This window comes from Nerophis lumbriciformis, linkage group LG12, assembly GCF_033978685.3.
Source record: "Nerophis lumbriciformis linkage group LG12, RoL_Nlum_v2.1, whole genome shotgun sequence".
Lineage (NCBI taxonomy): Eukaryota > Metazoa > Chordata > Actinopteri > Syngnathiformes > Syngnathidae > Nerophis > Nerophis lumbriciformis.
This window is the reverse complement of record NC_084559.2, coordinates 26,064,349-26,079,149: the sequence shown is the minus strand read 5'-3', so window position 1 is coordinate 26,079,149 and position 14,801 is coordinate 26,064,349. Positions and strand designations below refer to the sequence as shown.

General features: G+C 36.0%; 2 protein-coding genes across 3 annotated transcripts in view; both read left to right on the top strand.

Moving 5' to 3' along the window:
- Positions 1–814: 814 nt before the first annotated feature.
- Positions 815–6,726, top strand: tmem230b (transmembrane protein 230b). Its single transcript, XM_061986207.1, has 3 exons — positions 815–1,070; positions 6,092–6,214; positions 6,283–6,726. Exons 1-3 carry the CDS (start codon positions 975–977, stop codon positions 6,421–6,423), a joined length of 360 nt encoding a protein of 119 aa, XP_061842191.1. The 5' UTR covers positions 815–974; the 3' UTR covers positions 6,424–6,726.
- A 2,408-nt stretch (positions 6,727–9,134) lies between these two features.
- igsf9b (immunoglobulin superfamily, member 9b) overlaps positions 9,135–14,801 on the top strand; it is a 65,628-nt gene continuing 59,961 nt past the window's right edge. For both annotated transcript variants that reach the window (XM_061986205.1, XM_061986204.1), the window contains exon 1: positions 9,135–9,592. The gene's annotated coding sequence lies outside the window, so the exon portion shown is untranslated. The remainder of the gene's footprint in view (positions 9,593–14,801) is intronic.

Sequence of the window (14,801 nt, the reverse complement as noted above, 5' to 3'; positions counted from 1 at the left end):
AATTCAATTTATATACTGTGATGATTATCTTGTGTGATGACTGTATTATGAACATAGTATATATCTTTATCATGAATCAATTTAAGTGGACCCCGACTTAAACAAGTTGAAAAACTTATTGGGGTGTTACCATTTAGTGGTCAATTGTACGGAATATGTACTTCACTGTGCAATCTACTAATAAAAGTTTCAATCAATCAATCAAAAAACTAAACATGAAGCACACATTTGTTACTTATGGACTAAGTACATCATATAAAAAGATGATTCTTAGTTTTTATTCAAATTAGGGTCCAATGAGCCCAAATAGCAAAGAGAAATAAAAAAAAGCATGTAAACAAACAGCTTGGGCCTTAAGAGGTTTATAAAGAAAAACATTTCAGACAGACAGGGGGAAAAAATCTCTGGAATATCATCATCTGTCATATGATTTATTCGCAAAGCCGCAGCCTAGACAGAAACGTTATCTTGGGAGACTGAGCACATTGTGATCACAAAAGTGACCCCCTCAGGAAATGAGCATGCACACATATAAATCCTGACAGCAGCTTTTCAAGTCTGCAGCTCATTGTGGCCACTGGTCATCATTTCTGAGACTCGGCAGCGCCCTCTAGCGGGTGATTTGGAACCGTCGAGTTTACGCAACAACAACAACAACAAAAATATATATAAACAATGGCATTAATTTAAATAATATTTATTTATTGTTTACTTCTATGGTGTTTTGTTTAAAATATTATTAACGCAGTAAAGGTTGTTAAAAATCTAAAAAACTTCAGTTTATACCAGCACTTCGCGCATGCGTACTAAAACACGGAAGCGCTTTACTTCGTCGAGCGAACGCTATAATCTCATCTGTACGTATTTTGTGTTTACTGACTGCTGGGTGACTCCTCTGAATGATGATATTTGCGTCGTCAATGTCCTTATAGACAACATTATTCAAATAAGCAGTAAACCGCTTTTAATGAAAGATGCCAGCTCGTAGCATCGTGTCCAACGGTATTCCTTCGACTAAGGTGAAGTACTCCAGGTTGTCCACTCATGACGACGGATATATTGATTTACAGGTGAGAACGGCTTGCTAAATGCATTCTTTTTTTAGTTTGCTTTTTTTCAAACATATCATAGGACTATGTGTGGTATGTACTGCCTTGAAATTAATTTGAAACGCCATTTTTTTGGTGTACAAAGTCACTGCTATTTATTGTTTGCTTTGTGATACCATATAGAAGAGAATCATACCATCTCAAATCTTGAGTCATTGATCCGGTTGTATTGTTAAAAAGCAGTTACCTCAGGTTTGGACTATAAAAGTAGGTCGAGAAACTGAAGCTGTTATTTTTAAGTTATTTCTGCCATCTAGCGGCTTGTTTTCTAACTGAATTTTGGATATATTTACTCGGCTATATTGGGATTCATGGCTCTTTCAAGGGAGCCGGATCTTGGGGAGTCGTTTTTTTCAAAGAACCGCTTAAAAAGACATGGTTCTCTTTTATTTTATTTTATTTTTTTTAGAAACAATCACCGGTAACAATTATTAGATAATGTGTGGCCCGGAATAATTTAAATGTATACCAACATTACTCTATTGCAGTGGTTCTTATTAAGAAGTCATTGTTTTGCAAGTCACAAGTAAGTCTCAAGTCTTCGCCCTCAAGTCCGAGTCAAGTCCCGAGTCAAGACAGGCAAGCCCCGAGTCAAGTCCAAAGTCAAGACTGGAAAGTCTCAAGTCAAGTCCTAAGTCCTGCATTTTGAGTTTCGAGTCCTTTCAAGTCCTTTTAACCACAGACTAATATATTAACACAGATTGTGTATGCTTTTCAAACGCTGTATTTATTTATTAAAACAAGTGCATTTTAGATTGCAGGAAAGAAAATTGTGCTGACATTGCACTTTATAATAGCACTATTAACCAGTCATTTTAAACATTAACTCATTCCTTTACAGAACAAACACATTGAAAAATAAAGTGCAAATGTACTTATTTGTACAAAAGTGTTAACATTGAAAAAACATGACATATACGTGAACATAACAAAAAAGTTGTACTTTTTATATGTCAGGGCCCTATGCTGCATTGCATTTGCAAAAGACCAAATTAGCCAAGAGTCTGTCAGTCATTTGTGCATGATGGGGGCGTAGTATGATGCCACCATGGCTGAAAACTCGCTCCACTGGAGCACTGGAGGCAGGCACTGCCAAGACTCTCATGGCCACTCGGAACAGTGAAGGAAGAGTCTTCATGTTCAATGCCCAGAACAAAAGGGGGGAGAGAGTTGTTTTGGGTTGGTGCACTACTTGTAAGTGTATCTTGTGTTTTTTATGTTGATTTAATTAAAAAAAGAAAAAAAAAAAAATTTATTTCTTGTGCGGCCCGATACCAATCGATCCACGGACCAGTACCGTTGGGGACCACTGAGGTAAACAACCAACAGTATGTCAGAAAGCTAGCTAAAACGGTACACATATTCATAATATAGTATACATTTTAACTGACCTTTATTTTACTATTTTTGTCTTTTTTTAGGTGGCTAAAATACGCGGTGCTGCTGACCGCCGTCTAACGTTACGTGTGATATATTGACTAACGTAACCCTGCTTAAAAAAAATCACTGAACAAAAAGTATGAATAAGGTAGTGAACTGCAACAGATTCCCGTGTTTGCAATAACGTTATAACGTTAGCAGTGAGTTTACAGCCTCACTACACAGCAAATAAAAGTCACGTTACTTAGCCAATAAACGTTATCTTACATTCAAAACTTACCGCTCTTTGTGCAACTTCAAATGCCGGACGAAGTTGGAAGTTGTTGCCTCTCCATCAGTAATTTTCGAACCGCATGTGTTGCATACTGCGAACCGTTTTGTGTTGACCACCTCGTAATTTTTATACCCAAACAAAATTATTTTAGGTATCATTTTTTGTTCACTGGCGTGTGGTTTGGACATGTCTTCTTCGTTGGTTGTCCTGCAATTTGATTGGATGAATGCTGTGTGATGAAAACAAAGTAGATCTAATTTGATTGGCTGTTGTACTGAGACCACACCAGCTGACACATGCAACGCTGATAGACAAGTACACAATGAAAAATACGGAGCGCTCCCAAAAAACTTTTTCATCTTTGGGTTTTGGGGAAAGTAGCAAGTCATGTCAAGTCATGTCAATTCAAAAGGCTCAAGTCCAAGTGAAGTCACAAGTCATTGATGTTAAAGTCTACTACTCAGTGGCCTAGTGGTTAGAGTGTCCGCCCTGAGATCGGTAGGTTGTGAGTTCAAATCCCGGCCGAGTCATACCAAAGACTATAAAAATGGGACCCATTACCTCCCTGCTTGGCACTCAGCATCAAGGGTTGGAATTGGGGGTTAAATCACCAAAAATGATTCCCGGGCGCGGCCACCGCTGCTGCCCACTGCTCCCCTCACCTCCCAGGGGGTGATCAAGGGTGATGGGTCAAATGCAGAGAATAATCTCGCCACACCTAGTGTGTGTGTGTGACAATCATTGGTACTTTAACTTTAACTTTAACTTTAAGTCGAGTTGCAAGTCTTTTTACATTTTGTCAAGTCGAGTCTAAAGTCATCAAATTCATGACTCGAGTCTGACTCGAGTCCAAGTCATGTGACTCGAGTCCACACCTCTGTTTCTTAACCTTGTTGGAGGTACCGAACCCTACCAGTTTCATATGCGCATTCACCAAACCCTTCTTTAGTGAAAAATAAAATGATGTTTTTTTTCAAATTCAAGACAAAGTTATATGTTTTTGGTAACACTTTTAACACTTTAGTATGGGGAACATATTCTAAGTAATAAAGACTTAATTTAGAGTTATTTGGTTAGGGTTAGAGGGTTAGGGCCAGGGTTATAATAAGGCCATGCCGAATAAGGCATTAATAAGTACTTAATAATGACTAATTAAGAGCCAATATGTTACTAATTTTCATGTATGTTCCCCATACTAAAGTGTTACCATGTTTTTTTTACTGGTGCACAAAATGAACCGTGCGTGAACATCACTTTGTTCAAAGAACAAAACCAACACAGTGCATAAACTCACAACAAATTACACACCTGCAAATCAGTCTGACTTCTGCTGTTGCCGTATCCGTAATACGCCGATAGTGAGAAGTTTTTATTTACACGATGAGTTCGGGTGTGTCTTGACCTCCGCCGAACCCCTGAGCCCGACTCACCGAACCCTTAGGGTTCGGTTGAACCCAGGTTAAGAACCACTGCTTTATTGGTAAGAATTATTCTGAAATATTGACTATATATTTATTATTTTCATTGTAAACATTCCATAAAGTCCATCCTTGTTCTTTTGACAAGGACGTCACTAATTTTCCTAAAAGAACAACAACTTTGCATTTTACCAATACAGAAAAAATATACAAATTATAAGTAAGAATAAAATGTTTATAACAAATGTAAATAAAACTGGAAGAAAAATGAGCACATGATAAAAACATGAATACAAAATCGTAATTGTGTGTACATGTGAACTATTTTACACATTTTTTACACATCCACATCCAACCAGAAAAGCATGGGCCGAATGGGACGCCTTTTGATGAAATAATAAATCTTTAAATAATTACTTAAATGTGTGACTAATACATGTTAATTGGTATTAAATATGGAGACGGCGTGGCTCGCCTGGTAGAGCGGCCTTGCCAGCAACTCGAGGGTTCCTGGTTCGATCCCCAGCTTGTGTCCTTGAGCAAGACACTTCACCATAAATCCTGATTAGGGCCTTGCATGGCAGCTCCTGCCATCAGTGTGTGAATGTGGAAATAGTGTCAAAGCGCTTTGAGTACCTTGAAGGTAGAAAAGCGCTATACAAGTATAACCCATTAAATTATCATCAATGTATTTGATATAAAATTACATTTACCGTATTTTTTGGACTATAAGTCGCAGTTTTTTTCATAGTTTGGACGGGCTCCAGTGCGACTTATGTTTTTTTCCTTTTTTATTATGCATTTTCGGCAGGTGCGACTTATACTCCGGTGCGACTTATACTCCGAAAAATTTAACAATTAATCATTGATTTTATTATTTCATTATTTAATTGTTTGATTATTTGAATAATTATTAATTTCATTATTTCACAATGATTTATTCAATAATTTCATTAGTACCTCTTAACTAATTATTTAAATATGTATGTAGTAAATGGATGGATGGATGTATTTGTGTGTAATTTATACAAACAAAATAAATTCTTGAAGCACTTACACAGGCCAAATGGGACCCAACTAAATTAATATTTAAATAATGTCATAATGTCACTAAATGTGTCATTAATTTATTGAATCATTAATCAAATCTTTAAACTAAAATAAAATATTGAAATAATTAAATGATCAAATCATTCAATGTAATTTTACATTAGATAAATTAATCACATATACTTGATACTTTTTTAATGCCTTTAATTTCAATTATGAGTTATGACTCATTTATTTAAAGATGTATTTATTTATCATTTATAATTACCGACACTGCCTCTGCATGTGCATAAAAAACAGCTCCCAAATTAACGGCTCAATTCTCATTATTCACTTAAAAAAACATTTAAAAGACTTGATTCGTTCGCAAACGTCACACCGCTAATACATCTGCACAATCTAATGAGCAGCTCCATTCAATATTCAAATTTTCTAAAAATGGTTTTAATTGACACTGTCATAGAGGTATTATTCTGAAAATAAAAACATGTTTATAATTGTAGCCAAGCTTCTTTTTTTTTTAATATTTTGACACTCTCTTCCAATAAGGTAAACGTCACTATTAAATCGCACATGTTTTGAATATGCACATCAGGAGTGTCTAAGTGTATTCGCACGACATTTTTCCGTACATATGATAACCCACATTGCATGACAGACTCTTTAAGAAAACTACTAAATTGATCACTTAGCACATAATGTACATGGAAATACACTCCCTAAAACAAAACACTTTGGATCTATTTGTTTGTTATATGTACTTCTTCTAGACATATAGAATTTCACGTCAGGATGCCCCCGAGTGAAGCAGTTAAGTGTGAGTTCAATGTGTTTTAATTCGATGTTGTCCTTGTTTACAGTTCAAAAGAAGCCCACCCAAAGTCCCATACAAAGCCATAGCACTCGCTGCAGTCCTCTTCCTAATCGGCTCTCTGTTAATCATCATTGGCTCTCTTCTTTTGGCTGGATACTTTGGCGTTACTGTAAGTATAATAATCGTCACGGTGATGTTATATTGTATTGCATTGACATGTTTTTCTCTGTCTTTCAGCACTCGGATCGTACCATTCCCGTCCTGATCATAGGAATCCTTGTGTTTCTTCCCGGAATTTACCACCTGCGAATAGCTTACTGTGCATCTAAAGGATACCCGGGATACTCTTATGATGATATCCCAAACTTTGATGACTGAAGTGCTTAATGCTTTTTTGAAGGCATTTTTCTGATGTAAATCTGTATTTGAAGAATGCCATTGATTATTCTTTATTGTATTATAGAATAATCATATTGTACCCCCGCTGAAAGAAGACTAAATTAGATATTGCCTGATTTGTGCATTTGTATTATTTCCCATAGTAAACTCAGACACTTGCAATTGGATGTATGATTCATTTTTGTGGATTACCTTTATATCAACCACATTTTGGGGAATTTGCCTTCTTTCTTAGTTTTTGTTGCGTACCGGAGTCTCCAACCCTTTTTTTTATGAGAGCTTCTTTTGCAAAATAAAAATGGCAGAGAGCTATTAATTTTTTAACGCTTATTTTTATATATTATTTCAACCCGAACAAGGGGAATAACCTTTTTTTTGCCAAAGCATTAACAAAAAGTTGGTATCTACAACTCACATTTTGTTTTTTAAAAAAATGGTTAATCTGCATCTTATATTTCAGAATGCATTTTTTCTAGGGCAGGTTTTTATTCTTTAGCACTACAACTCACCTTTTGATTTTTTAAAAATGGTTAATCTGCATCTTATATTTCAGTATGTATTTCTTTCATAGGCAGGTTTTTATTCTTTAGCACTACAACTCACATTTTGATTTTTTTTTAAATGGTTAACCTGCATCTTATATTTCAGTATGTATTTCTTTCTAGGGCAGGTTTTTATTCTTTAGCACTACAACTCACATTTAGATTTTTTATTTTAAATGGTTAATCTGCATTTTATATTTCAGTATGTATTTCTTTCTAGGGCAGGTTTTTATTCTTTAGCACTACAACTCACATTTAGATTTTTTTTAAATGGTTAATCTGCATTTTATATTTCAGTATGTATTTCTTTCTAGGGCAGGTTTTTATTCTTTAGCACTACAACTCACATTTTGATTTTTTAAAAATGGTTAATCTGCATCTTATATTTCAGTATGCATTTTTTCTAGGGCAGGTTTTTATTCTTTAGCAGTACAACTCACATTTTGATTTTTTTTAAATGGTTAATCTGCATCTTATATTTCAGTATGTATTTCTTTCTAGGGCAGGTTTTTATTCTTTAGCACTACAACTCACATTTAGATTTTTTTTAAAAAATGGTTAATCTGCATCTTATATTTCAGTATGTATTTCTTTCTAGGGCAGGTTTTTATTCTTTAGCACTACAACTCACATTTAGATTTTTTTTAAATGGTTAATCAGCATCTTACATTTCAGTATGTATTTCTTTCTAGGGCAGGTTTTTATTCTTTAGCACTACAACTCACATTTAGATTTTTTTTTTAAATGGTTAATCTGCATCTTATATTTCAGTATTCATTTTTTCTAGGGCGGGTTTTTATTCTTTAGCACTACAACTCACATTTTGATTTTTTGAAAATGGTTAATCTGCATCTTATATTTCAGTATGCATTTCTTTTGTAGGCAGGTTTTTATTCTTTAGCACTACAACTCACATTTTGATTTTTTAAAAATGGTTAATCTGCATCTTATATTTCAGTATGTATTTCTTTCTAGGGCAGGTTTTTATTCTTTAGCACTACAACTCACATTTTGATTTTTTTAAAATGGTTAATCTGCATCTTATATTTCAGTATGCATTTCTTTCTAGGGCAGGTTTTTATTCTTTAGCACTACAACTCACATTTACATTTTTTTTAAATGGTTAATCTGCATCTTATATTTCAGTATGTATTTCTTTCGTAGGCAGGCTTTTATTCTTTAACACTATTCGAGCTACTTTGATTTTTTTTATTTATTTTTTTTAAGTGATGTTTATTTAAGAAGCAAATCACAATTCAAACATTTTTTTGTGTCATTTATAATGTCTAAATTGAACAGTCATAAAAGTTTTTAACAAATATTTGTTGACCCTTGGAGCCCCCTGGTCTAGTGGAATTACTGCCCCTAAGTGGTAAGGCGGTGTACTGCACTTCACTTGTTTACAGTGGACATGTCAAAGAAAAATCAGTTTACCCCATTTGTGAAAACAACCGAACTAATCTTTAAGTCATATAGAGATGTTAAAAAAATGCTACGATGGAAACGTCAGTGATTATGAAGCATGAATAATTAAGACTGGATGCTTTAATTGTAGACTGATCAATGGGGGTGCTTGTAATTCAAACAAATGCAAAATTATGTGTGCCTCGTTCAAATGCTATTTGTAACCATCAATGTAGATGTTTTGTCTGCTTCAAAATATTGTTTTACGTTACGTTAAATACTAGGATTAGTTAGTGTTATTTTCAATACAACCTTTTAGTTCAAATGTGTTTTGATTTTGAAAAGCCTATCACTTGGCCTTTTTAGTACTTTCTAGCATGGGGTCTTCCCCAATTGTTCCCACCTTTTGTTTGAGGCGCCCAAACAGTGCTGCATGAAGCATACGTTGAATGGCAACCCTGGAACGGAAGTAGTTTCATTTGCATGGCATAAAAGCATTTCAAGTCGAGATAAAGAGGTTCTGTAAAACATAAAGACACACAGTACGCTTTAGATATACTTGAAATATAGTTATGTGACAAATATCAATATGAATGTACTGTATCATAGAAAATACCACATATATGATTTTACGGGAATAGCAATATTTTGAAATGTCTAACCGGAAGTGGTTTAGACGGATTTTGTGTGCTTGAGGTAGGAGCGGGAGGAGGGCTGCATGCTAATAACAGGAGGAGGCTGGAGTCTACTATCAACATCAAGCCGAACGTGCTTTTTTCCCCCCGTTTAAACATGCGGACACATGCAGGCAGGTCGTGATTATTTCCTCTCTTAAGTCGTATATTTGGCCGCCAGTCATGATTTAAGACGCTTTCACCATCTTTAAATAAGGGGAAAATACGTAAATAAACATTAAAAGTTTACACGGACTTTAAAAGGCGTAATGCTGGACTAAATGTTGATGGAATTCTGATCATTTTCTTGACTGGTCATCTAAAGGATTAATTGCTTTGAGTGTTTCCTCATTTTTGGATGAAAATGTGACGACTTTCCTGAAAGTAGTTTGGAATTTTTAAAGGTTTTGAAAGTTGTTTTGCCAGAAAGAAGCATGAACTGAATCTGCAAAAGGAGTCTGAAGTGAGAACATCCATGGACTGAAACGTTCAACTTTAAGCTTCAAGTGCTAAAGTGCCTCCAGCAAGGTAAGGGAAGGAGTACGCAGAACAAATGATACCTTAACATAAAACAAATGTTGCAGTAATAACTTGCATTGAATTTTCTGCTCATTATTATGACACTTGTGTGTGTAGATGAAAAGACTAAAATAACACATTTAACAAGAAAACAAGAATGCTGCAGTTGAGAATGTAATACAAACATAATAAATAATAATAAACATAATAGAGTTTTCCACTAATGAAATATTAAGCAAAGTAGGGTTGTTTGGTAAAAATAATAATTATTATTTTTTTAAACTTTTATGACTGTTCAATTTAGACATTATAAATGACACAAAAAATTGTTTGAATTGTGATTTGCTCCTCAAATAAACATCACTTTAAAAAAAAATAAAAAAAATTCAAAGTAGCTCGAATAGTGTTAAAGAATAAAAACCTGCCTACGAAAGAAATACATACTGAAATATAAAATGCAGATTAACCATTTAAAAAAAATCTAAATGTGAGTTGTAGTGCTAAAGAATAAAAACCTGCCCATGAAAGAAATGCATACTGAAATATAAGAGGCAGATTAACCATTTTTAAAAATTCAAAATGTGAGTTGTAGTGCTAAAGAATAAAAACCTGCCCTAGAAAAAATGCATACTGAAATATAAGATGCAGATTAACCATTTTTAAAACAAATCTAAATGTGAGTTGTAGTGCTAAAGAATAAAAACCTGCCCTAGAAAGAAATACATACTGAAATATAAGATGCAGATTAACCATTTTTAAAAAATCAAAATGTGAGTTGTAGTGCTAAAGGGTTGTTTGGTAAAAATAATAATAATTATTTTTACCAAACAACCCTACTTTGCTTAATATTTCATTAGTGGAAAACTCTATTATGTTTATTATTATTGATTATGTTTGTATTACATTCTCAACTGCAGCATTCTTGTTTTCTTGTTAAATGTGTTATTTTAGTCTTTTCATCTACACACACAAGTGTCATTATAATGAGCAAAAAATTAAATGCAAGTTATTACTGCAACATTTGTTTTATGTTTACAGAGATATGATCCACCTCTGAGTTTGATGTTGTAATACCAGTGTAGTAGTTCAATACTTTGTCCCTTGGATAGAAATAGTCATCTTTTCCAGTTGGCTGCGTCAGACAAAAGGTGTGCCTGTTTTGGTTTCCAGGAGGTCTGTCTGGGTGGTGGAATAGAATAGAATATAGGGGTGAAGATATACGGGCTTGCCTTTTCACACCTGCTGCAGAACAGCACCTGAAGTACTGTTTTGCTTTTATATTTAATACAGGGACACCCTCCTGTTTGCTTTTGTTCATCTTGTGAGTGTGTGACAGTGGGGGGGAATGTGCTACCAAGAGACTCCCATCACTCCGGACGCCTGTAATCCTTTGTGTTCTACCACAGGATTTTATGGGGGGATGCTGTTTGACAGTGTTGAGCTCTGGCAAACACAGACTTTCATGTCCCACATGTTGTCTTTTTGTGACCGGCAAACCGCAACAAAATGCAGGATCCATGTGAAAACATCTAAGTGTTCCATATAAAGTTCTTCTAATGCTTTACGGTTTTTAAATCAGCTAAAGAGCAGTTAAGTCATGTCTGCTGTTCGGAAATGTCTTATCTCTAGATTTTCTCCTTAAGTTCTCCTCATTATCATGTCGGTAAAGTAGCTTAATAGGACTGAGCTGACCCCAGGGGTTTGGGAGCAGGTGGGGACAAGGACCAGTGGAATTCTCTACTCTCTTGTCACCGCTTGACTTGCAGTAAAGCCACTAAACGGGATATCAAAACGCCAAGCAGCCAATTTATTAGGGATGTACGATTAATCGATGTATCGATTTATATTCCTAAAATTCAACTACTTCGATCTGTGCTCAACAAGTTGGCCTTCTTTAAGACAGGTATCGATCCAACATCATTTAAAAAAGGCATTACATCCATTTTATCGATACTACCCCAAGAGGGACAAGTCCAAACCCTGTTTCCATATGAGTTGGGAAATTGTGTTAGATGTAAATATAAACGGAATACAATGATTTGCAAATCCTTTTCAACCCATATTCAATTGAATGCACTACAAAGACAAGATATTTGATGTTCAAACTCATAAACTTTATTTATTTTTTGCAAATAATAATGAACTTAGAATTTCATGGCTGCAACATGTGCCAAAGTAGTTGGGAAAGGGCATGTTCACTACTGTGTTACATGGCCTTTCCTTTTAACAACACTCAGTAAACTTTTGGGAACTGAGGAGACACATTTTTTAAGCTTCTCAGGTGGAATTCTTTCCCATTCTTGCTTGATGTACAGCTTAAGTTGCTCAACAGTCCGGGGGTCTCCGTTGTGGTATTTTAGGCTTCATAATGCGCCACACATTTTCAATGGGAGACAGGTCTGGACTACAGGCAGGCCAGTCTAGTTCCTGCACTCTTTTACTATGAAGCCACGTTGATGTAACACGTGGCTTGGCATTGTCTTGCAGAAATGAGCAGGGGCGTCCATGGTAACGTTGCTTGAATGGCAACATATGTTGCTCCAAAACCTGTATGTACCTTTCAGCATTAATGGCACCTTCACAGATGTGCAAGTTACCCATGTCTTGGGCACAAATACACCCCCATACCATCACAGATGCTGGCTTTTCAACTTTGCGCCTATAACAATCCGGATGGTTCTTTTCCTCTTTGGTCCGGAGGACACGACGTCCACAATTTCCAAAAACAATTTGAAATGTGGACTCGTCAGACCACAGAACACTTTTCCACTTTGTATCAGTCCATCTTAGATGAGCTCAGGCCCAGCGAAGCCGACGGCGTTTCTGGGTGTTGTTGATAAACGGTTTTCGCCTTGCATAGGAGAGTTTTAACTTGCACTTACAGATGTAGCGACCAACTGTAGTTACTGACAGTGGGTTTCTGAAGTGTTCCTGAGCCCATATGGTGATATCCTTTACACACTGATGTTGCTTGTTGATGCAGTACAGCCTGAGGGATCGAAGGTCACGGGCTTAGCTGCTTACGTGCAGTGATTTCTCCAGATTCTCTGAACCCTTTGATGATATTACGGACCGTAGATGGTGAAATCCCTAAATTCCTTGCAATAACTGGTTGAGAAAGGTTTTTCTTAAACTGTTCAACAATTTGCTCACGCATTTGTTGACAAAGTGGTGACCCTCGCCCCATCCTTGTTTGTGAATGACTGAGCATTTCATGGAATCTACTTTTATACCCAATCATGGCACCCACCTGTTCCCAATTTGCCTGTTCACCTGTGGGATGTTCCAAATAAGTGTTTGATGAGCATTCCTCAACTGTATCAGTATTTATTGCCACCTTTGTTGCTGGCATCAAATTCTAAAGTTATTGATTATTTGCAACAAAAAAAAATGTTTATCAGTTTGAACATCAAATATGTTGTCTTTGTAACATATTCAACTGAATATGGGTTGAAAATTATTTGCAAATCATTGTATTCCGGTTATATTTACATCTAACACAATTTCCCAACTCATATGGAAACGGGGTTTGTAGTAGAAATTGGATGGATGAATGGATAGAAGGACAACTTTGGTTTTAAGAACGCACAGACTTTATGCAAAGTTTAACATTTTTAATGATAAGGACGTTAAACGTTACTTAAGTCATTAGTCATTAAAACAAGAATGGCGTATAGCTACAGTGGCCGAGAAAGGTCACAACAAAAGACAATCGTAAAGCAACAACACAACAACTTTCAGCTTCAGCACGATTGCAAAAGCCACGACAAATGCAATAGCCACCACACAATAATATCAAGCCGCAACACAACTTTAAAGGGGGGCTGCACTTTTTTTGGAAGTCTGCCTATCGTTCACAATCATGTAAGACATGATAACGGAGGGATTTTTTAAATGCACTATAAATATTTTTTTTAAATGCCATCAAAAAGTCCGCTTACAGCGGAGCCAATGGGAGGTCCTACATTTCGTCCATAAAACCCAATAAATAGCCATTCAAAAAGCACCAACAATACTCCATTTATATTGTGTGACTTGAATATTAACCAAGTATTAGTGATATTGTTATTATAAGCGCTAACGCAGACAAACTATTTATAGCGGCGCGGTGATCACAAGCTTGTGTACAATTTCGACATGACCGACTGGTGAGGTGTTTCCTCGCTTCCTTGCTACCTGGAAGATTATTGTAGATCATAAATCACGCCTCTCAGCTTGCTAGAAGAAGACTGGAGACGTATTCCGATAAGTTGGTACACTTTGACAGCCAATTAGGACCCGGAAATGGCGAGAAGAGCCCGAAAAAACGCTTTGGTCCACCCACCTTTTTTTCGTTATGATTACGAGTCATTCTTCATCTCAATGGGAATATATGAACATCCTAGCAGTCGGCATCCTATTGACAGCAGACCTTGTAAAGTAAGAGATGTTTTATTATGTTTGTTGGCTCTTATAAAGTCTGCAGTGAGCAATAATCAGTGATGTTAAAAAAAAGTGAATGTCCCGATGCGTTTTTTAATTAACGCATCGTGTATGCTGAAAATGATTAAAATATGTTAAATATTATTATAAATGTGCCCGTTACTACATTACATATATACTTACATCATATACACTGAACAAAAAATATAAATGCAACACTTTTGTTTTTGCTCCCATTTTTCATGAGTTGAATTCAAAGATGTACAACTTTTATTGTATACACAAAATACATATTCCTCTTGAATATTGTTCACAAATCTGTCTAAATCAGTGTTAATGAGCATTTCTTATTTGCCAAAATAATCCACCCCACCTCACAGGTGTGGCATATCAAGATGCCGATTAAACAGCATGATTATCGCACAGGTGTGCCTTAGGCTGCCCACAATAAAAAGTCACTCTGAAATGTGCAGTTTTATCACACAGCACAATGCCACAGATGTCGCAAGTTTTGAGGGAGCATGCAGTCGGCATGCTGACTGCAGGAATGCTCACCAGAGCTGTTGCCCGTGAATTGAATGTTCATTTATCTACCCTAAGCCGTCTCCAAAGGCATTTCAGAGAATTTGGCAGGACATCCAACCGGCCTCACAACCGCAAACCACATGTAACCACACCAGCCACATCCAGCAGGTGCACCATAACCAAAGAATTTTGACACAAACTGTGAGAAACCGTCTCAGGGAAGCTCATCTGCATGCTCGTCGACCTGACTGCAGTTCGTCGTGGTAACTGA

Coding starts and splice junctions, on each gene's coding strand:
- tmem230b (XM_061986207.1), top strand. CDS start 975: ATGCCAGCTCGTAGCATCGTGTCCAACGGTATTCCTTCGACTAAGGTG. Junction 1,071..6,091: donor ACGGATATATTGATTTACAG/GTGAGAACGGCT, acceptor CCTTGTTTACAG/TTCAAAAGAAGCCCACCCAA. Junction 6,215..6,282: donor CTGGATACTTTGGCGTTACT/GTAAGTATAATA, acceptor TCTGTCTTTCAG/CACTCGGATCGTACCATTCC.